Source organism: Mercurialis annua, linkage group LG6 (assembly GCF_937616625.2).
Source record: "Mercurialis annua linkage group LG6, ddMerAnnu1.2, whole genome shotgun sequence".
Lineage (NCBI taxonomy): Eukaryota > Viridiplantae > Streptophyta > Magnoliopsida > Malpighiales > Euphorbiaceae > Mercurialis > Mercurialis annua.
Genome location: NC_065575.1, coordinates 13,191,745 through 13,214,057, shown reverse-complemented (window position 1 = coordinate 13,214,057; position 22,313 = coordinate 13,191,745). Strand labels below are relative to the sequence as shown.

Below are 22,313 nucleotides of genomic sequence, written 5' to 3'. Positions count from 1 at the left end.
ACTTAATTTTTTTTATTAACAAAAATATCATTTCTCCCTTTTTTTTCATCTTCTCCACTCAAAACCTAATTTTATTTTCTCTCTTCCTCTATTAACATCCACCACCATTAACATCAATCTTCATCTTATAAAATCACCACCACAATCTACTTTCCTTCTCCTCCACTCGCCGCCACACCCTTTCTACGCCGCCCCTGCTGCTCCGCCCGCCGCCGCCACCCCCGCTGCTCCGCCCGCCGCCGCCACCCCCGCTGCTCCGCCCGCCGCCGCCACCCCCGCTGCTCCGCCCGCCGCCGCCACCCCCGCTGCTTCGCTCGCCGCCGCCGCCATGCCCTCCCTCACGATCTCGCCGTTGTTCCTCTGCACTCCTCACGCCGCCGTTCGTATATATTTTATAAAATCAAATTGCAAACGTTATAAAATCATATTTGTATGTTTAGATATAGGATTTGTATGTCTAGATCTAGGATTTTGTTCTTGTTGTATATATAGATCTAGGACTTATTGTATATAATTCGTGATTTGAATTTTCAGTTCGTCTTCATCCTCATCTCCTTCATTTTTCAGATCTGGAATTTTTATTTTTAGACCTGATTATAAAAAAATCGTATATATTTCGTATTATATACATATTATATACGGATTATATAAAGATAATATACAGATTGAATTTTTAAATCTGATAGATATGAATTTTCTTTTGAAAAAGACGTATATAATTTGTATATAATTTGTATTATATACAGATTAAATGTGTATACAAAAAAGTTGGCTAATAATCACCCATGGCCCTTCAACTTTAGGGGTACGGGCGCTAAACCCCCTGATGTCTAAAAACCGGCGCTAAACCCCCTGATCTTTGTGGCGGCGCTCACAAAACCCCCTGAGACCAAAAATCGCCGATTTTTTTGCTTTTTGTCGAAGTGGCACCAGATTCCTCGGCCAGACACCGAGGGGCTTATATGGTTTGTTTTTAAAATGTTTGAGGCGTAGTTGAAGATTCAAAATTTAAAAAGAGTCTACTTGCTCCGTATCCTAAATGATAAGAGTATATTTGTCCCTTTTTTCTTTAGGAGATGAGGGAAAATTATATTTTAAGAAGAGAAAATATTTAAATTTAAAACATTTTAAATAGGTTTAATCACTTAAAAAAATTTCACCTTAAACTTTTTTTTCGTTTATACTCTGACCCTATAAAAAAATCATTTGTACCCAATTTTGAGTTTTTAGGTTTCATCTCTACCCAAATATACTAAAATTGTCTCTTTTTATTTGGAAAAATGTTTAAGATAATTCTTCAATTTATATTTATGTACTAATTAGACGTATGATATAATTTTTTATTTAATTTTTTCATTCTTTAATTAATTAAAGGCTTAATTGCGTAAAAAATCACAAACTTTAGCGTGTTTTGCAAATTTAACATAAACTTTCAATTTTGGCAAATTAATACACAAACTTTTGATTTTTGGAAATTTTAGCACCGATGAATTTTTGGTGAAAAAAATGCTGATGTGTACACCGGAATAACCACTATTCCGGCGTCCACATCAGCAATTTTCTCTATTTTTTTGAAGGAAAATTGATCGGTGCTAAAATTGCAAAAAATCAAAAATTTGTGTATTAATTTGCTAAAATTGAAAGGTTATGTTAAATTTGCAAAACACGCTAAAATTTACGATTTTTTACGCCATTAAGCCTTAATTAAATTACTGACATTTAATTAGGGGTTCTATGAGATTATATAGCTAATGTATAAGCACTGGCACAAGAAACATGAGCTAAAACGCATCGTTTTCTGCAGCTTTTTTTGTTTTTCATTACCAAATCGTTTCAAGTTGTTACTGCTGCACAAGCACAACCAGACCAGTGTTTTTTGTTTTTTTATCTTGAAAAAAAACTCATTTTTCCGTACAGCCAGAACTAGAGGAAGTCAAAGACGGTGAAAATACCGGTAGCCGAAGTTACCCTTCTTTTTAACTGCGTCTTCTCTGTTCCAACATCTAATTAACCTGCAACAGCATCTCAAAACTCAGCAATACCATCTCCCATTTATTTTTTCTCCTCTCCCAAACACAAAAATGAGCGATGTATTCGAAGGATACGAGCGGCAGTACTGCGACCTCTCCGCTAATCTCTCCCGTAAATGTAACGCCGCTTCTCTTCTCTCCGATTCAGGTAATTCTATCTCCTCTCACTTTCTTTATTTTTTCAATTCTACCTTCGATTACATGATTCATATTTTTTTGCAGTGGAGAAGAAGGAGAAAATCTCCGACATCAAATCTGGACTCGACGAGTGTGATGTCCTGGTACGTTTGAATGCGATTAGGTTTTTAATTTAATTTAATGTTCGCTGTTGATTTGATTTTGTTTGCGGTTCAGATTCGGAAAATGGACCTTGAGGCACGAAGTTTACAGCCGAGTGTTAAAGCTATGTTACTTGCTAAATTGAGAGAATATAAATCTGATCTTAATAATCTCAAGAGAGATTTTAAGAGAATAACCTCTGGTAATCCCTCTCGTGAAGAGTTGTTGGAGTCTGGCTTGCCCGATTTACACTCGGTAACTTCCTTCTGTTTTTTGCTTTAATTTCATTAATTTGTAGTAGTTTGGTTGATATCGAGATTTGCCTCAATCTGTGAATTTCATTGAATAAAATGTTTATTTTATATTTTCTTCGCTCCTAGTTCTAATTAGATAGTTCATTTGGCAAGTTAGCTTTAGAGTAGATATTAACATTTGTTGTGTGCTATTATTGTTCTTCGCCGTCGTCATTGATATTTGTGGAGTTCAAAAGTAGTGAATATTTAGTCGAGTGTAGCAATCACAACTAAGCACAGCTCAGATTCGGGGGATTTAGTCGGCAACAGAGAGTAAATAGTTCGTCAAGGATAAGTTAGTTTTGGAGAGAATTTAGTTGCCAAACAAGTTGCTAAGGGTTATTTATGACTGATTAGGCATAACTTGTTTATAAAGCAGCTGGAATAGTCAATATACAACTCATAGCTACACTTAACTAAATATTCATATCGTATTTCTGATCTATCTTAGTAAGTAGTAACTCTTAAGCTCGGGTTTGATTAGTCTTGCTTAAGTTAGTTTTAATTTCAGATGACATATTCGGACATTCCTTCCATTTGTAATTTTGCATCTCACTTTACTGTTTGATTTTGATATTTTGTTAATGTTGGGGTGATTTGATGTATTAGTACTTGAATGATTCTCACATGACATGAAATTATTTTGTAGTTTGTTTTAGCTGACAACCTTTTGTTAATTGGGCAAATGGTGGTGCAGGTATCTGCAGATCAAAGAGAAAGAATGGCTATGTCAGTGGAGAGACTAAACCAGTCCGGCGACAGGATTAAGGAGAGTAGAAGAACAATGCTGGAGACTGAAGAGCTTGGTGTTTCAATTCTTGAAGATCTGCATCAACAACGCCAAACTCTTTTAAATTCTCATAATAAGGTTTGTTTGTTTCTTTTCTTGTTTAGTCTGTCTCTCTGTCTACTGGATAAATTGACCAGGAAAACTGTTTCGTAGTGTTTGTTTGACTTGTCATTCCTTGCTCTCAGATCTTTGAGTCATGTAATGATGAATGTTTTTACCATTTTGCATCTGACTTGTTTGGCTTTAATTATTTCCCGAGATGTGAAACACAGTAGAAGTAGCAATTTGCTTTACAAAATCACAATTTTCATTTCTGTCTTTGCTTATTTCCCCCTTTTCAGCTTCATGGCGTAGATGATGCCATCGACAAGAGTAAGAAAGTCTTGACTTCAATGTCAAGAAGAATAACCAAAAACAAGTGGATTGCTGGCTCAGTGATCGCTGCTCTTATTCTTGCCATCATCATAATCATCTCATTCAAGTTTTCTCATCACTGATGCGATACACAATTGGAATTGTTTGGTACCTGCTATATTCTGTTGCTTTATGTGTATGTTGTATATAAGATTACCGTTCATCAACTGTGTATGTGGGAAACAAAAAACATTTATTTGACATGCCGTCTTTACGCCTTTGACAAATATGCTGGCTTGAGTTTTACAGCGCTACTAGTTGATTTGTTAAGATCATCTGGTGGAGAAAATAGTTGATATTAGAAATATAGAGTTGTTGAAATAGCAGAGATGAAGCAATAGTGATCCCACTCCTCTCCATTGGTTAATGAGTCTGAAGTAAATGTCAGCCTCTTGCTCATTTTAGTTATTCTAACTGAGAAGCAGTGGCGTAAAATTGGATGAAATAGTAGGTTCAATTGAATTAGCCTATGTGAGGTTGAGGAGGCAGTTAGTAAAATTGCCAGATTTTAGTGGAATTATGATGTGTAGCAATGTCCCATAGGATTTTCATAAATGAATTGTTTTCACATTTACGTATTTTCATCCAAGGCCACTATGCAATTGGAGTCATGTATGGTGTTTCTGGTTATATGGCCTAAACTTGATATTTGCCACATATCCTCGTCAAACTTTAATTGCTGAAATTGGAGCAAAGTCGTTAGCATGTTGCTTTCTCTAGCATCGATGTAAAAGGGGCTACAAGTTTTTGATTGCTGACAGTTAATAGTGGCAATCAGTTGTTTTGTACTTTGTAGTAAACTGGAAAAGTGAGGGACTGTAGTGGGTATTTTTGAGTGGCCCGTTGGGCTTTTACATATTGTTACGGAAGACTACACAAAGACGTGAAGAAAACGCAGCCTGGTCAAGTTTCTATTTGTTCAACATTGTGATTTAGATTTTGCCAGGTTAGGCGTGGAACCAAACCCAGAACTCTGGCTGGACCCACATCTCCCAAAATATCGGGAAATCAGATTCACAAAGCCAACTTCCCCTTCTGCTGTTCCTTCCATTTCCATAGTTGCACGCACAGAACTCTCCTTCTTCACATCACCTGTTCGACTCGCACAGAAAAAAAAACATAACCAACAGCTAGACAAACATAATCTATTTATTGTTACAATAACGGTTAGTAGTGCGTAACTAAAATCATGGACTCACTGGCATCTTCTGTGGTTCTTCCTCCTAGTAGTAACCCTCTCCATCTACAACAACAACGCTGTCGTTTAATACCTCCTTCCTCTTCGTTCTATGGTCGCACCTTTCGTCTTCGCTTTTCATCAAAAAGGGAACCCGGACAAGTGTTGTGTAAATTGAGCAGCGGACCTGATCATCCAGAAGACGAAAATGAAAATGAAGTTGACAGGGCGCTTCATCTGGACGGTACAATTCCAGGGACCTCGGATGAATTTGTGAAGCAAGTGTCTTCTCGTGCTTATCACATGCGTAGTCATCTTCAACAATCCTTTCATACCTCCACTTATGATGGTAACTAAACCAACTATTTTCACTCTTTTTTACCTTTTGCTTGTTAGATTTCTAATTAATTTACTTTTTTTGCAGTCTTGGAATCGAATCCATGGAGAGAAACCTCAAAGCCTGTGTATGTACTTACTCACAGAGAAAACCAGCTCTGCACTATGAAAACTCGAACAAACCGCAGGTTTTTTTCTTTAATTTTATGTCAACTGCTTGTTTGTTACATTTGTTCCTTGGCAACAGCTGAGTTTTTGTTTTAATCATAAAACAGTGAAGTAGAGAGAGAGCTTGGGGTTTTATTTTCTAAAGGAGGAAAATGGAGGCCTGAAAGGCAAAATCATGCTAAACAATCTAGATCAAGCCCTGATAAGTTCCAGATGATGGTGGAGGATATCAGGGAGGGCGTACTTGTAAGTGTTTTTGTTTGTAATGCATGCCACAATACATAACATCATTTACTCTCTTTATGAATTTCATCTGTCTCAGCTTTCAGTGTTAATATGTGCAGGCCAAGCTCATTTTCAGACAGCTATAGTTAAATTTAGCAACTGCTTAGCCGAGTTATTTCTAGTTAATTACAAATCTTAGGCATTTCACTTTCTTCGATACTTTTGCTCCCATGTCTACAAAGCAAATAAAGTAATTAGAGTCTCTAGTTAAAAACCAATCTGCCTCAGAATATACGTCGAGGTTGGATCTGGATAATATTTTTCCGCATTCATCTGTCCGAGGTTGAGTGATTGTGTTCTCTGGAATGCTAAAACCAACCAGTTTACTTCTAAGAACTTTGACAGTTGATTGGCCGAGTAATTAATTCCAAGCACTATATTTCAGTAGTAGTAGGCAGTGCTTCCAACGTTGGTAGTGGTGAAAGGTTTTCATCATCAATACTATAGGTGATATTTGAGAACAAACCCGCATCACAAGCAGTGTAATACTGAAGTGAAAAAGTAATGGATCCGTGGTCAAAAAATGGTGTGTTGATTGACCTGACTTTTAGGAATTTTCCCTGAAAATATATTGGTGTTTTGAAATATGAACTATAGGGATTTAGTGGAGCTCTCCTATGTTCTCAATCATTCACATATTCAAATGTTTTAGAATGGAATGTTACCAGTTATTTTTAATTGGCCCCAAATGCTTTTGTGACTGAATTACTGCACTACCTTGTATATTCAACTCAGGTTGCTTAGTTGATCAAAAGCTATTGCTGCAGGTATTTGAAGACGAGAATGAAGCTGTAAAATATTGTGATTTACTGCAAGGAGGAGGTAAAGGTTGTGAAGGTGTTGCAGAAATTGACGCCTCATCGGTAAGTCTCTAAGCAAATAGTTTCTCCATAGAAAAAGCAAAGTAGCTTCAAAATGGCCTCCCTACTTGTCATGCAGGTGTTTGATATTTGCCGTAAAATGAGAGCTCTTGCTGTTCTATTCCGAAGGGGAAGGACGCCTCCTCTACCACAAAGCCTTGAACTTAATTTGAGAGCTCGTAAGCGATCCCTTGAAGATCAACAAGACTTGATATGAAATGAAACTGAGTAATAGGAGTACATTAAAATCTCACATTGTTGATGCTGAAATGCAGAGAGTAAATATTGTCATTAAAATGATGTCGTATATGGTAGGATATAAAGTGATATAGCTGGATTCACATGTTCCCTGAGAGTTGAATGATATGTTGAGTTTCAATATTGTGGGCTGGAATCTTTTACTTGTCATATACTCTCGAGGCAAACTGTAGGAATATGCCTAAAATGGGAACTGGTTGAAGAAAACCTTCAATAAGGGTTGGAATTTGATATATTCGTTTTATGAACTAGTTTCGCATTACATGTGCACGTGGCTCGTAACGTAACTCGTCAATGAACATATTAATAAATTTATTATAATTATATTAATTTTTTATTTATAATTAATATTATATTAGTTAAGAATTTTTATAAAAGTAAATATAATATATTCGAACTCCTCGAGTCATTCAGACTTCTTGGTTGCCACCAGTGGCGGAGCCAGGATTCAAATATAAGAGGGGCGAAATTTAAAATAGTAAAATAAAAAAGATACGCTAAATAAAATACTCCCTCTGTCCCATTCTAATTGAGAAAATTTCAATTGCACATTATTTAAGAAATTTTAGTAACATTACTTTTATATCCTTATATTACATTAAATGCATCACAACTTCTCAAAAATATGCATTCTAAATGCATTAATTGAAGAGGGTATAAAGAGAAAAATAGTGTGAAAAGTACTTTATAAATAGAAAGTGTCAATTAGAATGGGACACCCAAAAAGGAAATAGTGTTCAATTAGAATGGGACGGAGGGAGTAACACATAAAACCAATAACACACTAAGTAGAGGAGTGATATACAAAATAACACGCTAAATAATCGAGTTTTATAGCGACAAAATAACACGCTAAATAATAAAGTTTTATAGCGACAAAATAACACGCTAAATAGTGGAGTTTTATAGCAACAAAAAAACACATAAAACCCAAGTGGTTGACATGGACCCTTTAACAAATATTCCCTCCTAACTTGATCTCTAATTGTTGAATGAAAGCTATCAATACATTTTCAATTCCCAGGATCGGCAATAAGTTTATCCGGATTAAATTCTATATGATTTTTCTTATGCTGAATATTAGTTGCTTCTGAAGATAATGGATTACTACAATCAACATTCCTAGGCACATTTTGGTAAAAACCCAACAAAGTTCTACTTCTCTTTTTATCTAAAAATTTCACAAGAAAAATAAAAAATCAAAAACCCATCAATTCACTTAAATTTGACTCATCAAGTAATATTAACTTAACAATTCACTTATCATATAAAATCACAACACCAAGATTCATCAATAATTAACAAATAAAAATAAAATGACAATAAAAAACACTTGTTGTAGTCTTGTCTATTCCATCATTTTCCATGATTATATCAATAAAAAAAACCTAAAAATACAATTTAATACAATCATTACATAATTATGTAAACAAAATTAATTTACATAAATAAAATATAGGAAAAGAAAAACAACTTACTCGAAGGAAAATATTTGGTTTGATAAAGAAAAGAAAATAAATGGGAAATAGTTAGAGAATAGCGGAAGAATTGAAGAGTTAAAGATATTTAGGTTAGGGTTTCATAATTGGTGAGTAAAATAAAAAGGTAATGCTTTGATTATAAGCTGACAGTACGCATAATAACTCAAACAAGGGCCAAATGCATATCTGGCCCTTGAAATTTTCAAACAAAGCTGAAGGGCCAAACAACCATCAAAAATTAGGGACCAAACGACATGTCGTTTGGTCCCTAACAAATATGAAAAAATTTAGGGCAGCTCTGTTTGAAACAGAGCCAGAGCTGCCGCTTTTTGCAGAAGACAAGAGCAGGGCTCGGCAGAGCCCTTGCTCAGGGAGGGCGGCCCAGACAGCTGGGTTACCCTCCTTAAGGTCGCCGGCCGGATCAGGGGTGGCGGCCGACCGGGCTCGACCCCCCCTGCCTCCGCCCCTGGTTGCCACCACACCTTTCTTTGTTGAATTATGCTGTAATATCTCATAAGGCAGCTAAATTTGGAATAGTCATAGTGATTGCTAGGGATTATTCAGGATCTATACATGGCAAGTTTTCCGCATATTTCAGGCACATTTGGGATCCTGTGATGGCTCTACGGGAAGCTATGATTTGGGCTAAATCAAGACTTTGGGGTAGTGTGATTTTTGAGGGAGATGACTTTAAAGTATCACAAGCCATCAATACTAAGAATCTTCATAATGCTCAAGTTTGGGGTATTTTTCACGATATTTTACATCTCCGTTTGCAATTTCAAGGATCACATTTTACATCAGTTAATCGACGTTCCAATGTATTAGCTTATAGTTTTGCTTATTCGCAAATGTTTGTAGCTGTCTGTTTTTTAAGTTTTTGAGTCCTCATTTATATGTACTTTTAGTTCCCTTTCAATACAAGCAAATTTCTGTTAAAAAATATATAATATATTCGGTTATTAAATTTGTTTTCCATACTAAATTTATTCTTATTTTGATTTTATAATAACCATAATTAATATTTAACTTAATTTTATTAAGGGTTAATTTTTAAAAAAATCACAAACTTTACACAAAGTTTTATTTTAATCATGACCTTTAAAAGTTGTCATTTAAAGGCATGAACTTTCATATTGTTTCAAAGTTATCATTTCAGTGCATTTTTATTGACTATATTCTTCATTAAACCATTTATGAAAGACCAAAGTTATTAATCAATATTAAATTTTATTATCTTTCAGTTAGAGTATCTAGGATTAGGAATTTTTAGTCAGATAAAATACACTGAATTTTACTTTTGTGATAGATTTGAAATAAAATGAAAGTTTGTGCCTTTAAATGACAACTTTTAAAGGTCATGATTAAAATGGAACTCCGTGTAAAGTTCGTGTTTTTTTAGGAATTAACCCTTTTATTAGTAATATCTTTAAAAATAATAAGATAAAAATTTAAATAATAATATATTGACCAAATACAATATTTTAATTGTGTAGTTCACTCAAACTAAAAGATAGGTATTCCTACTAATTTGAAGACAATTTAGTTATTTTTTACATACTAAAAATTAAATTGGAGATAATTAAGCTACCTATTCTAATTAGGACTTTAATTACAATAGTGATTAATTTAATAACTAATCAAGTTAATGACTATAAAACCTTTATTTAGTAGTAAACTGAAAAGGACTCAGTAAATTTGCCTGCCCCACCAATCCGTGATTTTATATATAATATAGATGAGTGACACATTTAAAATGACTTATCTAAAAATATTAGATCATCTCATATAAAAAAATGAAGTTTTTTTATTAGTTATGAAATTGGGTATATTTGTCTAGTTTTTGTTATCAAAATTATACTCATTATTATTATTTTTATTTAATTTTGTCTATATTTGACCGGAAGAAATTGAGCATCAACAACCATCACCGCATCCTTTTATTCTGGGTCTTCTTTCTCTTTTTATTTTTTTATTTTTTTATTTTTTTATTTTTTATCTGTTAATCGTCAATTATTATTGACAATTTTGTTCATTTTTTTTAAATTCAACCAATTCATTTTTTTTCGTGATAACTGATTAATATATTGTTTTGAAATGTTCAATTAGCGTTTTTGAAAATATAAATATCTTTTCTGGAAATTTTTTAAATATTTTGATGAAATCATCATATTTTTCACGAATGATGTTTTGACCTGGTTTAGAAACGTTTTTGAAAATAATTTTAAAAATCATGTCAAACTGTTTAATTTTTTTTGAAACTATTCTTTTAAAAACCGTTAAAATGTTTGAAACTATTTGGAACTATTTGAAATTATTATTTAGCACCGGAATTAGAAACAATTTTATAAACTATTGAAAAATATTATTTAGAAGTTGTTGGAAACTAATTTTAGTTTTTTTTACACTGTTTGAAACTACCTGTGAAAACCATTTCAAACTGTTTGAAACAATTTTTATATAAAGATTATAAATTGTATTTTTAGAAACCGTTTGAAACTCATTTTAAACTGTTTTTAAAAACAGTAGCAAATTTTTATAGGCTTAATTGCATGAAAAAACACCAACTTTAGCGTGTTTTGGTTATTTAACATAAACTATTTTTTTGGCGTATTTAACATTAAGTAACTCTTTTTGGCATATTAGACACCGTTCACGTTTCCGACTCAAATTTGCCCAGGTGGAGATCGGAGCGTGTCACGCTGTCCCAATCTTTGCCAGCTACGTTGCTCAAATATTCCACGTCACCAAAACGCTGCCGTTTTGTGTGTTAATAATTATGAAGTTAAAACGCACCGTATTAAGCCAAATTACCACGCTTACCCTTGTTATATTACAAATCGAATTAGGGCAACCTTTTCTTCCTCATTTTGCCGTTTTCTGCATCTTACTTTGAAATCCCTTTTCTTCCTCATTGTTCTCCGTTTTCTGCATCATATTTCGAATTAGGGCATCCTCTTTCTTCCTCATTCTTCGCCTTTTCTCTTCTTCAAGCTTTCTTTTGTTTCAATGGCGACATGTGTTGAGGATCGCAAGCGACTGTTCGGTACTGCAAGGCCGTTGGGCACGCCTCCTTTTTCACGAGGCACAAATGAAACGTTCTCCTATGCCTCTTCTTGTAGCTCAGTTCCTGAGAAGGAATGCCAACACGGGAGAGTTAAATGCTATGTATCCTATGCTGATCAAAATCCTGGTAGAAGATTTCTGAGGTGCCATTATCGCCGGGTAAGTATGAGGTTTTATGTTTTGTTAATCTTAAAATCGTATTGTTGTTGGACATAGTGAAAGATTTGAGTCTGAATGTATTTTGTATATATGATTTAGTTAAGTCCTAAGTCTTGTCATGAATGAAAATAATGGACCAGTTAAGTGCTAAATCTTGCTGGTTAAAAGAAGCTGTTTTGTTAGATGATGACAATTAAAATGAAAATATTGATTGAATGCAGTTAAGTGCTAAATCTTGTCATGGTAGTTAGTTGATATGAATGCAGTAAGTTCATGGCAGTAAGTTCATTGTGTGACTTAAGTTAAGGGCTAGGTAGTTAGTAATGCATCCACTTCATGTAAACTTTGTATGTGTTCATATCACATTGTTTTTTATCTCAGTTTGATGATTGCGACTATATGGAGTGGGTTGACCCTGAAACTCCAAAGCATCTGCAGAAGCTTCTTGTAAAGTTAATGGACAATAAGGAGGACTTGGAAGGGAAATTGACAACTATGAAGCAAAATGAGAGGGATTTGGCGTATAAAGCTGAAGCTGGTTCTGCTGTAGCTAGAGCCGCTAAGGACATTGTGAGCACCATGTCAATGCAGATTAAGAATGTTGAGAAGATGAATGGTGATTTGCAGAGATCAAAAATTGAACTTGTTGAGATGAATACGATGCTCGACAAGAAAGTAGAAGATTTGACTGAAGCTAGAGCAAAATTAGTATTGGAAAAGAAGAAGTTAAAGTCCAAAGTGAGGAAACTGAGAGAGGCATGTTGGTTGCTTGGCATCATGTTGGCTGGGTTCGTTACTATCGCAGCGATAATGGCATTTTAACAATGCTTTGTAGTGATTTAGTTTGAATGTAATTTAATGAACTTATGTACTATTTAGTACTGTACTAGCACTTTATTTCATTCTATTAGAAGAACTTATCTAGTATATGACTAGATGAACTTATGTGGTGCACTTATGTATTGAACTTATGTAGTGATTTCTGCCAGTTTATTTCTGATCTCAGTTTATATACAATCACATTACCAATATCCAATATTTAAGTATGTTATAGAGTTATGCATTGCCAGTATAATTTTTGAAATGTTTTAGAGTTATGCATAGCCAGCACAATTCTTGAAACTAATACTTGGTAATATGACATCCAAAATAAATAACAGTTGCATTAGTTTGCACTAAAAGTGCCATTGTTACATCCAAAAAAACTGCATCCAAACTGAATATCCTATAAATACTAGTTGCTTTAGTTTGCACTCAAAGTGCCATTGTTACATCCAAAAAACTTGCATCCAAACTGAACATCCTAATAAATACCAGTTGCATTCTAACACCTAGAAGCTGCACAATTCTAACAACTGCATCCTGCACAATTCTAACAACTGCATCCTGCACAATTTTATCATCCAAAATGAACATCCTAATACTAAGGCTGCTTCAACTAACATCTGAAGCTAACATCTAATGCTACCATTTTGGCATCCAAAAACAACATCCAAAAAGCTATGAACATAAGTTGTTTATATACAAATACTTAATTAATTACATCATAGCACAAAAACAAAAAAACTGCTCTTCATAATCAGTTTGCAATGCTCTCTTGGGTACCGACAACTGCTCGACCACTTGTGCCCCCACGACCGCTTCGACCACCACGACCGCTTCTGCCACCTTGACCTCCTCGGCCTCCTTGCGCAAACGCATTAGAGGCAATGCTACAGGAAGTAGGTCTAGTATATGACGGCGTCTCTCTGCCCGATGATGCGTTGCTTTGACGGGTCACACGTGCACTCGCCTTTGATTGTGGCATCTGCATTAAGATAAATAGTACAAAACTGAGACCAAAAGCATATTTCAAGTTAACAAAAAGACTACCTATACGACATAAATTGTACCCTCAAATACATATTTCCAGTGTCCGCCATTATTCTGAGACCATACCCTTGTCTCACCTATAAAGATGGAAGGACACTGATTTCAAATTCTAATTAAGTTTCTGATTTGTGACTTAAACACCTAACATTCTGATTGCAACATGAACAGTTAAGACCTTATTGAAACACAATCACAATTACCAGTTGTCGTTCTCTTTGTCGTACTCGTTCAGAAGTCGAGGAGTGTACCAAAATAGGTATAATGGTTGTTGAACTCGGGCCCGGTGCGTTGACAGAGGAAGCATTTGGAGCAGCTACCTTTCTAGGTCTACCTCTTTTACCCTGGCAATAAACAGAACATTTGTAAGGCATATTATACATACAGTAAGAAACATAATGCAAAATAAATAAGTATTCGATAATTTTAAATAACTCACCGGAGGTTTAACCGGCTTATGAGCTGCCTGATTATACTTGTTCTTGCAGGTCCTTTTATTATGCCCCATTTTTCCACATATTCCACATGACATTTCCATACCATGCTTCGTCAGCCTGCCCCTTGGCTCCTCCTCTGGTGCTCTCTTTCTCTTCTTTTTAGGCCTCCCAGGCATCTTCTTAACTAAAGGGGGTGTAATTGGGTATCCTTCGGTGACTGGCCACATTTTTTTCCCATTCAGAGGCTCAATTGCAAACCTATAAGTTTCTATATACCGCTGTACTGAGTAGTATGAATGCACAAACTGCGCGGGGTCCTTCTTTGACCACTGAATAGCTGAACATGCATGAATGCAAGAGATACCAGTTTGCTGCCAATTGTTACACGCGCAAGTACTGTTAACCAAGTCCACTGTGAATTGGTCATCACGGATGGACACCTGAAACTTATCTCCTACCGCAGGCTGACTAGTGCAGAATCGACTAAGATATTTATTTTTCTCAAGTTTCTTCCTAATCCTAGGGCAAATGCTATCTGATACTGCACTCATTGCATTCAGCTTAGTGAACATTCTTTGCATCAATGAGCACCTCATATCCTCTAACATGTCGATAATATGCAGCGACCTAGCCTTAACTATATACCCGTTGAAAGTTTCACAAACATTGTTGTCATTCATATCACTTTTAGGAGTGAGACTCAAATGTACCTTGCAGAATTTTTTGTAATCCCGATGAGTAAAGTCTTCCCAAGCAGCCGGGTTTTCCGCCTTAAGAAGATCCAGAGATTGTGTCAATTCTGCCTCATGTGCTTCTCGCTGCTCTCTAGAATAAGTTCTTCAAAGCTTTTCCTTTAAACTCCTTTTTCCAATTGCAATAGACGTGCCTAGCACAGTTTCTATGCTCAGCATATGGAGTCAGCTTCGCTATTGCATTGATCAGGCCCTGCACCATTTAATCATCAACAACCATCAAACTCAGATTCTAGATGTATAGGACATTTACATAACATTCACATGTACAACTCAGCAACCACATTTATATAACAACATAAACATTTACATAACAACTATAAAATAGCAGTAAATTAGCAGTAAATTAGAAAGTTTACATAACAACTATAACATTTACATAACAACATAAAATAGCAGTAAATTAGAAAGTTTACCTTCTGCTGGTCGCTCATAAAACTCCACCCATAACCCTCTTTAATCCCTGGTTCTTCACACAGCAGGTTCAAAAACCAAGTCCAATAAAACTCGTTCTCGCTCTCAACCACTGCCCAGCAAATTGGATACATTTGACTGTTGCCATCCTTTGCAACGGCAGTCAATAAAGCCCCACCTAAGAACGTCTTTAGAAAGCATCCATCAAATCCAATTATAGGTCGGCATCCATTAATAAATCCTTTCCTCAAGGCACTAAGCCCTATAAAAAAAACCCTTGGAAAACAGCACCTTCACCAAGCAGAAACTCAAATCGTCCTTCTCGATCAACCCTCATTAACTCGGCTTTATAGGAACGTAATGCTGCATAATGATCATATACTGACCCTCGAAGAAGCTCTAAGGCCCTCTCTACCTCGGTAACACTTCCAGTTGCTAACCTTCAAGCAGTACTTCTCAAGCAACTCAGCCTGCATCTCCTTCGGCTTAAAGTTGGGATTTCTTTTGATTCTGGTTTTGTATTCCTCAGCAATTCAAAAATAGGTAGCTTGCCTATTCTCAACCTGTCGAGCACAACAATGCTCACTGGTAAGCCTTCTGATGGCAAATGTCGCCTCTTTTCTATCCGTACTTCCGAAGAATTTCCATGGGCAGCCATCCGCGCATCTCATTCCAACTTGATGAGAGCTTGTCCTCGAATTGCTTATATTGAAGCCATTCAATATGGCCCATTTCTGCATAGCCTCTCTACACTGTTGTGGACTTTCAAACCTCATACCCAATTTCAATTCAAACTCTTTATGATCACAACTTGGATCATATAAAATCTTCCTTCTGTTCTTAACCCTTCCCTCTTCATCAATATCATCGTCACTGCATATCGATTCCACATCACAATCAGACTCATCATATTCGCTATGATAATCCATTTCTTCCTCAGCACAATCTGCAGCATCGTCACGCTCATTTGGTTCATTTCTCGTTGCTGTGCTCATTGACCATTGAACTACCTGCTCCCAACCCAGACCTCGTGAGCTCCTGTATTTGGCTAAAACTCGCCTGGCCTGAACTTATTCATCATCGTCCGATAGTTCATCATCGTCAAGCCCATCATCGGTTTCACTTTCGCCAACTGGAAGATAGTCAAGATCTCTTCATTGTGTATCTCTTCATTGTTAACTTGAGTAACATTACCATCCCCCACATCCTCAGCCAGCAGATAGGATTCAACATCAATTGCAGGAGTTTCAGTTTCAACTTCAGGGTTTTCAGTTTCAACTTCAGGAGTTTCAGTTTCAATTGCAGGTGTATCAACAATAACGCTTTTATCCCTAACACCCGCAGCTAATACATGTGCTTTTGCATTATCCATATTCTTTTCCCCTTCAACATACAACCGAAAAAACCCTGGCCAAGCCTCTTTCCCTATATACTGTAACATATCCACTACATCACTATCTTTTTCCAAAACTCTTAGGCCAGTAGCTACTGAGAGACCAGGAACCACATAGTACAACTTAAACTTAAAATACCCTAACCTCAACATATCATCTTCAAACTTAGAAAACCTAAATGTAACTTTGCTAAACCCAGCCTCATACATAATGTCACCCTTGAAATATAACATCTCATCACCAAAAGTAACAAACTTTCCATTATAATTGTAATAGACTGCGAAACTGGACGGATCCATTACTGGTAAGCAAACCAAACAACAAAATGTTACCTGCACTTTTGGAGACCTAATTTCAGCAAGGTGGAAGCAGAGAGCTCGACGAAAATGGCAGCAACGAAGATAATGGTTTAATTTAAAAGAACAGATCGCAAAACCTAATTTCGTGGTTAAAAGAGAGGGGAACGGAAAAGGATCAGACAAAACGGAGAAGGAGAACGGTGTTGCCCTAATTTCATCGTCATTTCAATCGACAGGTTTAGAAAGGTAAGATGTAGAAAACGGCAAAATGAGGAAGAAAGGGTTGCCCTAATTCGATTTGTAATATAACAAGGGTAAGCGGTGGTAATTTGGCTTAATACGGTGCATTTTAACTTCATAATTATTAACACATAAAACGGCAGCATTTTGGTGACGTGGAATATTTGAGCAACGTAGCTGGCAAAGATTGGGACAGCGTGGCACGCTTCGGTCTCCACCTGGGCAAATTTGAGTCGGAAACGTGAACGATGTCTAATATACCAAAAAGAGTTACTTAATGTTAAATACGCCAAAAAAATTAGTTTATGTTAAATATCCAAAACACGCTAAAGTTGGTATTTTTTCATGCAATTAAGCCATTTTTATATTAGAAACCGTTTAAAATTCTTTTATACATGTCTTTTTTAAAACAGTTGACAAAATGTGTTTTCTAAAAAAGAGTAAATGTGCTATGAAAACTGTTTTAAACTTTTTATAAACTATTTTTAAAAAACGGTTAAAACTGTATTTTAGAAATGTTTGAAATCTTTTTATAAAATGTCTTTAAAAAACGGTTGTTAAAGTGTGTTTTAAAAGCTATTTGATTTTTTTTAAAAAGATGCTGAAATCATATTTGAAGTAGAAATTCACAGTGCAAAAATATAAAATATTAACTTCAAAACACACTAGAATACGACTGTCAAGTTTTAATTTTAACATTAAATTTTATAAATTTTATTATTTTTTGAAAAAACCAAAATAAAAATAAAAGATCACATTATTTAATTTTCAATGAGAAGATACATACGCAGAAGTTCGAGGATAATTTGCTCATAATTAAAAACCGGACCAGACCGAAAAACTGAACCGAATCAAACTTTGTTTCTTACTCGATTTTTCGGTAAAAACGATTTAGTTTGGTTCCTATTTTAAATAAAATTTGGTGCTCGGTGTTTGGTTAGATTTGGGTGTTTTAAAAATTAAAAAAAAAAACAAAACAAATAGAACAAACTTTAATATAAAACATATAATTTTTTTTAAAAATAATATAAGTACATATATATACACACTTATATTTTTATGTTTTTTTTTTATTTTAATTATTGTTGATATATGAATTAATAATTATTATTTTAACATAAATAAAAGTCTATTAAACTCTATTATTTAATATTTGAATTAATTTTAATATAAAAAATAAAATATAAAAATGCAATCAAACTTGATTTTAATTGAACTAACCATACCGAACCAAAAGATTTGATTTGAATATTTTGCCGCCAAAATTCGATTCGATTTAAAAAAATTCTAAACTTCGGTTGGTCTGGTTTTAAAAAATTTCCAACCAAGCCAACCGAACCGACATTCACCTTGCTCATAATAATATATTCAATAACGGGAAACAAAAAGAAAAAAGCAGAAAATTCTCGACTCATTTTATGCGCTCACACAAAAAAGAATACAAAGCTAACTGAAACGGAATCATCACTTTTTGGGTGCGATCTAATAATGAGTTCTGGCAAATCCTCATCCTCTGCCTACACCGGCGAGCCGACGACAGTAGGCGGAGGGCGAGGACAACCATCGCCATCATCATCAGAGAAGCAAAAGAAGAAGGCTAGAGTGAGCAGGACGTCAATGATACTATGGCATGCACATCAAAACGACGCCGCAGCTGTAAGGAAACTTCTAGAGGAAGATAGATTCTTAGTTCACGCGAGGGATTCTGATTATCGGACTCCACTTCACGTGGCTTCTCTTCATGGATGGATCGATGTTGCTAAGTGTTTGATTGAGTTTGGAGCTGACGTCAACGCTCAAGATCGTTGGAAGAACACGGTAACTCATTCTACTGTGTTTGATAATCACTTTTATAAAATTTTAAGTCTAATTATTTTGAATGATGTTGGTATTTTGTCAGCCTTTAGCTGATGCAGAAGGAGCTAAAAAGCATAACATGGTTGGGTTCCTAAAGTCATATGGTGGATTGTCTTATGTAAGTCTACTTTGTTTGTCTTGCTTCTTTATTTAACTACTTCATGCTTAATTAGTTACTAATTTTAGTTATGGGGCTGTCTAGGTTGGGAAGAGGTGCAAACATGACCCCATGTATACTATGTTTCTTGTTGGCACCTCTATTTTGGATCTCAAATATGACTCTAACGTTATGAAAAGTACAAAAGAAAAACACAAAAACTGGATGACGTTCATGGAATAGGTCCGGAATAGAATAACTATTCCGTATTTAATAGTTATTCTTCACTTTGGTTCGTGGAATAGTAACTTCATAGAATTGTTATTCCATTCCTCATGGAATAGTTATACTATTTCATGTTTTTCCATTACAAATGGGTTATTTTTGAGATCCAAAATATATGAAATGCTAATATGAGACGCGGGCTATACATTAAGGTCATTTTTGCACCTTGTTCCTATTTTTTTTCTAAGCAGAGCTTGCTCATTTTTCACCATTGGATGAGTTATTATCATTTTCATCCAAAGGTAAGGTAATAATAAAGTAAGCGAAAAACAAAATAACTCTAGAAAAAGCTATAAAGACAATATTAATTCGATTGTAATTCAGTACACCATTAGTTTGATGGAAGAATAGAAATGCATGTAACATTTGTATCCTTATGCTCATTATATCAATGTCCTATATGTATTTACATGATGTACTTCATACAAATGCTTGTCTTTTTTCTGTTAGTTAATTTCGTACAATCAAATTGTAGGGGCAAAATGGAAGCCATCTTGAACCAAAACCTGTTGCACCACCTTTACCGAACAAGTGTGACTGCGAAATTGATCCATCTGAGCTCGACTTCTCGAACTCTGCAAATACTGGGAAGGTGCGATTTTAACCTTTAGAAATCTTTGATTATCTAGTAGTTAGAAATGAAAATTGTTTGGAGTTATGCAAGCATGCTATTTCATTGTGTCGTCTCCGAACAAAGGATTGTAGCAAGCCCTTGACCTTTTCATGTTGTGTGTCAGTGAATCATATTCTTTTTCTTATGCATTGGTTGTCCCCGGGTTTTATTTTATAAAGGATGAAAATGGAGGCCTGGAAGGGGAAATGAGGCTAAACAGTGTAGATCAAGCCCGAATAAGTTCCAGATGCTGGTGGAGGATATTAGGGAAGGTGTGCTCGTAAGTGTTTTTGTTTTTTATTAATTGCTAAAACTATAATGTATATACTAATGCATGCAAGAATACATAACATCATTCACTCTGTTTATGAATTCCAATTCATCTATCTAAGCTTTCACAAAAAGTGTTAATATGTGCAGGCCAAGCTCATTTTAAGACAATTACAGTTAAATTCAGCAATTGCTTATCTAAGTTATTTCTAGTTAACTGGAAATGCTATGCATTCCACTTTGTTGCATAGTTTTGCAAAGTAATTGAGAATAAACCTGCATCACAAGCAGAGTAGTACTGAAGCGAAAAAGTAATGGATCAGGAATTTTCCCGGAAAATTTATTGGTGTTTTGAAATATGAACTATAGGGATATAGTGAAGCTCTCCTATTTTCTCAATCATCCACATACTTACTGTCAAACTTTTGAGAATGGAACGTTACCAGTAATGGTCCATTGTAATTGGTGGTTCTCCTCAAATGCTTTTGTGATTGAATTATTAGGGCATCTCCAATAGTAGAAGCTAAAATAGTGTAAATTTTACACTAAAATCTAACTTATATAGTGTTTCATCTCCAATAGTGACTCTATTTTTTTACACTAAAAGAATATTCTCAGCATATTCCTATCTAGTAAATTAATTAAACATTTTACACTTACACCCATAAATTATTTAAGACTTACAATATACATTTATATATTTTTATTTTTATTTTTGATTATATTTATTTATAATAAAATATATTATTTATTTTAATAATTTATTTTCTAAATATGTTTATATATTTTTAAATATATAAAATTACAATATTTATTTTAAAAAATATTTTTTAAAATAATTAAAGACATTAAAATATACTCTATTTACTAAAAAACACCAATAATTTATTCAACACTAAAAAATATTAAAACATAGTTATTATGTTTATTTATCTAATACAAATATGTATATATATATATATATATATATATATATATATATATTAAATTTATATAATAACTATATTTATTAAAAAAATTAAAAATTTATTAAATAATAAAAATATTAAAATATACTCCACTTATAAATTGTTGAATTTATTAATACCGATTTTTTTTAATATTATATATTTATATTTTTGACTAAATTGAAAAAGCTTATTTAGACTAAATTGTAGCAAAAACTAACAAATGTTTAATAATGAAATTTATAATAAAAAAAGATATCAAAAGTAAAATAGAGTTGCTCTATTTTCATCTCCAATAGTACTCTATTTTAAGGCACACTATTATAGAGTGACTCTACAAATAGAGTAAAAAAATGAGGTACACAATAATAGTGTTGGATATAGAGTACTATTGGAGAGGATTTTTACTCTATATTGGCAAAATAGTGGACTATTGGAGGTGTTTTTGATATTTGGGTGCCTCATGAGCACCCAAATTTCCATTGTTGTGCCTCTTTTGGAATTAATTCCAAAAGAGTGTCTGGACCCACATGTTCCGCATTTCTAGAATGCGGAACATGTGGGTCCAGGCGCTCTTTCGGAATTATTTCCGAAAGAGGCACTGATCCGGAAATTTGGGTGCCTTTGAGGCACCCAAATATCAAAACCCCCTATTGGAGATGGTAATATAGAGTGACTCTACTAATTATTGGAGATTTTTACACTAGTATATTCAACTCTGGCCGTTATTAATTTGAAATCCCATCTGATCTTAGGTTGCTTAGTCAATGAATCAAAAACTATTGCTGCAGGTATTTGAAGACGAGAATGAAGCTGTAAAATATTGTTATTTACTGCAAGGAAGAGGTAAATGTTGTGAAGGAGTTGCAGAAATTGATGCCTGATCATCGGTAAGTCTCTAAGCAAATAGTACCTCCATAGAAAAAGCAAAGCAACTTTAAAAGCCCCCCCTACTTTTGATGCAGGTGTTTGATATTTGCCGTAAAATGAGAGCTCTTGCGGTTCTATTCCGAAGGGGAAGGACACCTCCTCTACCACAAAGCCTCGAACTTAACTTGAGAGCTCATAAGCGATCCCTTGAAGATCAACAAGACTTGATATGATGTGAAACTCAAGTACTAAATAAGAGTACATTGTTGTAGCAGAAATGCAGAGAGTAAATATTGTAATAAAATGACGTCGTATACGGTAGGATATAAAGTGATATAGCTGGATTCACATGTTCCCTGAGAGTTGAATGATA

General features: G+C 34.6%; 3 protein-coding genes and 1 long non-coding RNA gene across 5 annotated transcripts; 3 read left to right on the top strand and 1 right to left on the bottom strand.

Moving 5' to 3' along the window:
• The first annotated feature begins 1,805 nt into the window (after window positions 1-1,805).
• Window positions 1,806-4,033, top strand: LOC126653473 (vesicle transport v-SNARE 12-like). The gene is made up of 5 exons (XM_050347377.2): window positions 1,806-2,178; window positions 2,253-2,311; window positions 2,385-2,564; window positions 3,300-3,470; window positions 3,734-4,033. Exons 1-5 carry the CDS (start codon window positions 2,082-2,084, stop codon window positions 3,887-3,889), a joined length of 663 nt encoding a protein of 220 aa, XP_050203334.1. The 5' UTR covers window positions 1,806-2,081; the 3' UTR covers window positions 3,890-4,033.
• Window positions 4,034-4,136: 103 nt separating this feature from the next.
• Window positions 4,137-7,026, top strand: LOC126653472 (uncharacterized). Its single transcript, XM_050347373.2, has 5 exons — window positions 4,137-5,332; window positions 5,408-5,507; window positions 5,595-5,733; window positions 6,540-6,635; window positions 6,712-7,026. Exons 1-5 carry the CDS (start codon window positions 4,996-4,998, stop codon window positions 6,847-6,849), a joined length of 810 nt encoding a protein of 269 aa, XP_050203330.1. The 5' UTR covers window positions 4,137-4,995; the 3' UTR covers window positions 6,850-7,026.
• A 951-nt stretch (window positions 7,027-7,977) lies between these two features.
• LOC126653476 (uncharacterized) lies at window positions 7,978-8,467 on the bottom strand. Its single transcript, XR_007632240.2, has 3 exons — window positions 8,369-8,467; window positions 8,224-8,278; window positions 7,978-8,061 (listed from the first exon to the last, which is right to left on the bottom strand). It is a non-coding gene; the product is annotated as an uncharacterized LOC126653476 (long non-coding RNA).
• Window positions 8,468-18,412: 9,945 nt separating this feature from the next.
• Window positions 18,413-22,124, top strand: LOC126653475 (serine/threonine-protein kinase VIK-like). 2 transcript variants are annotated; one of them, XR_008790944.1, is made up of 6 exons: window positions 18,413-18,819; window positions 18,902-18,976; window positions 19,716-19,832; window positions 20,033-20,133; window positions 21,862-21,960; window positions 22,036-22,124. XR_008790944.1 is itself a non-coding variant. In XM_056106185.1 (6 exons), the coding sequence occupies exons 1-5, from the start codon at window positions 18,490-18,492 to the stop codon at window positions 21,887-21,889; spliced, it is 651 nt and encodes a 216-aa protein (XP_055962160.1). In that variant the 5' UTR covers window positions 18,413-18,489; the 3' UTR covers window positions 21,890-21,916; window positions 22,036-22,116. The 2 variants fall into 2 exon arrangements, 1 of the variants encoding a protein (XP_055962160.1); XM_056106185.1 differs by having other exon boundaries at window positions 21,862-21,916; window positions 22,036-22,116.
• The last annotated feature ends 189 nt before the right edge of the window (window positions 22,125-22,313 follow it).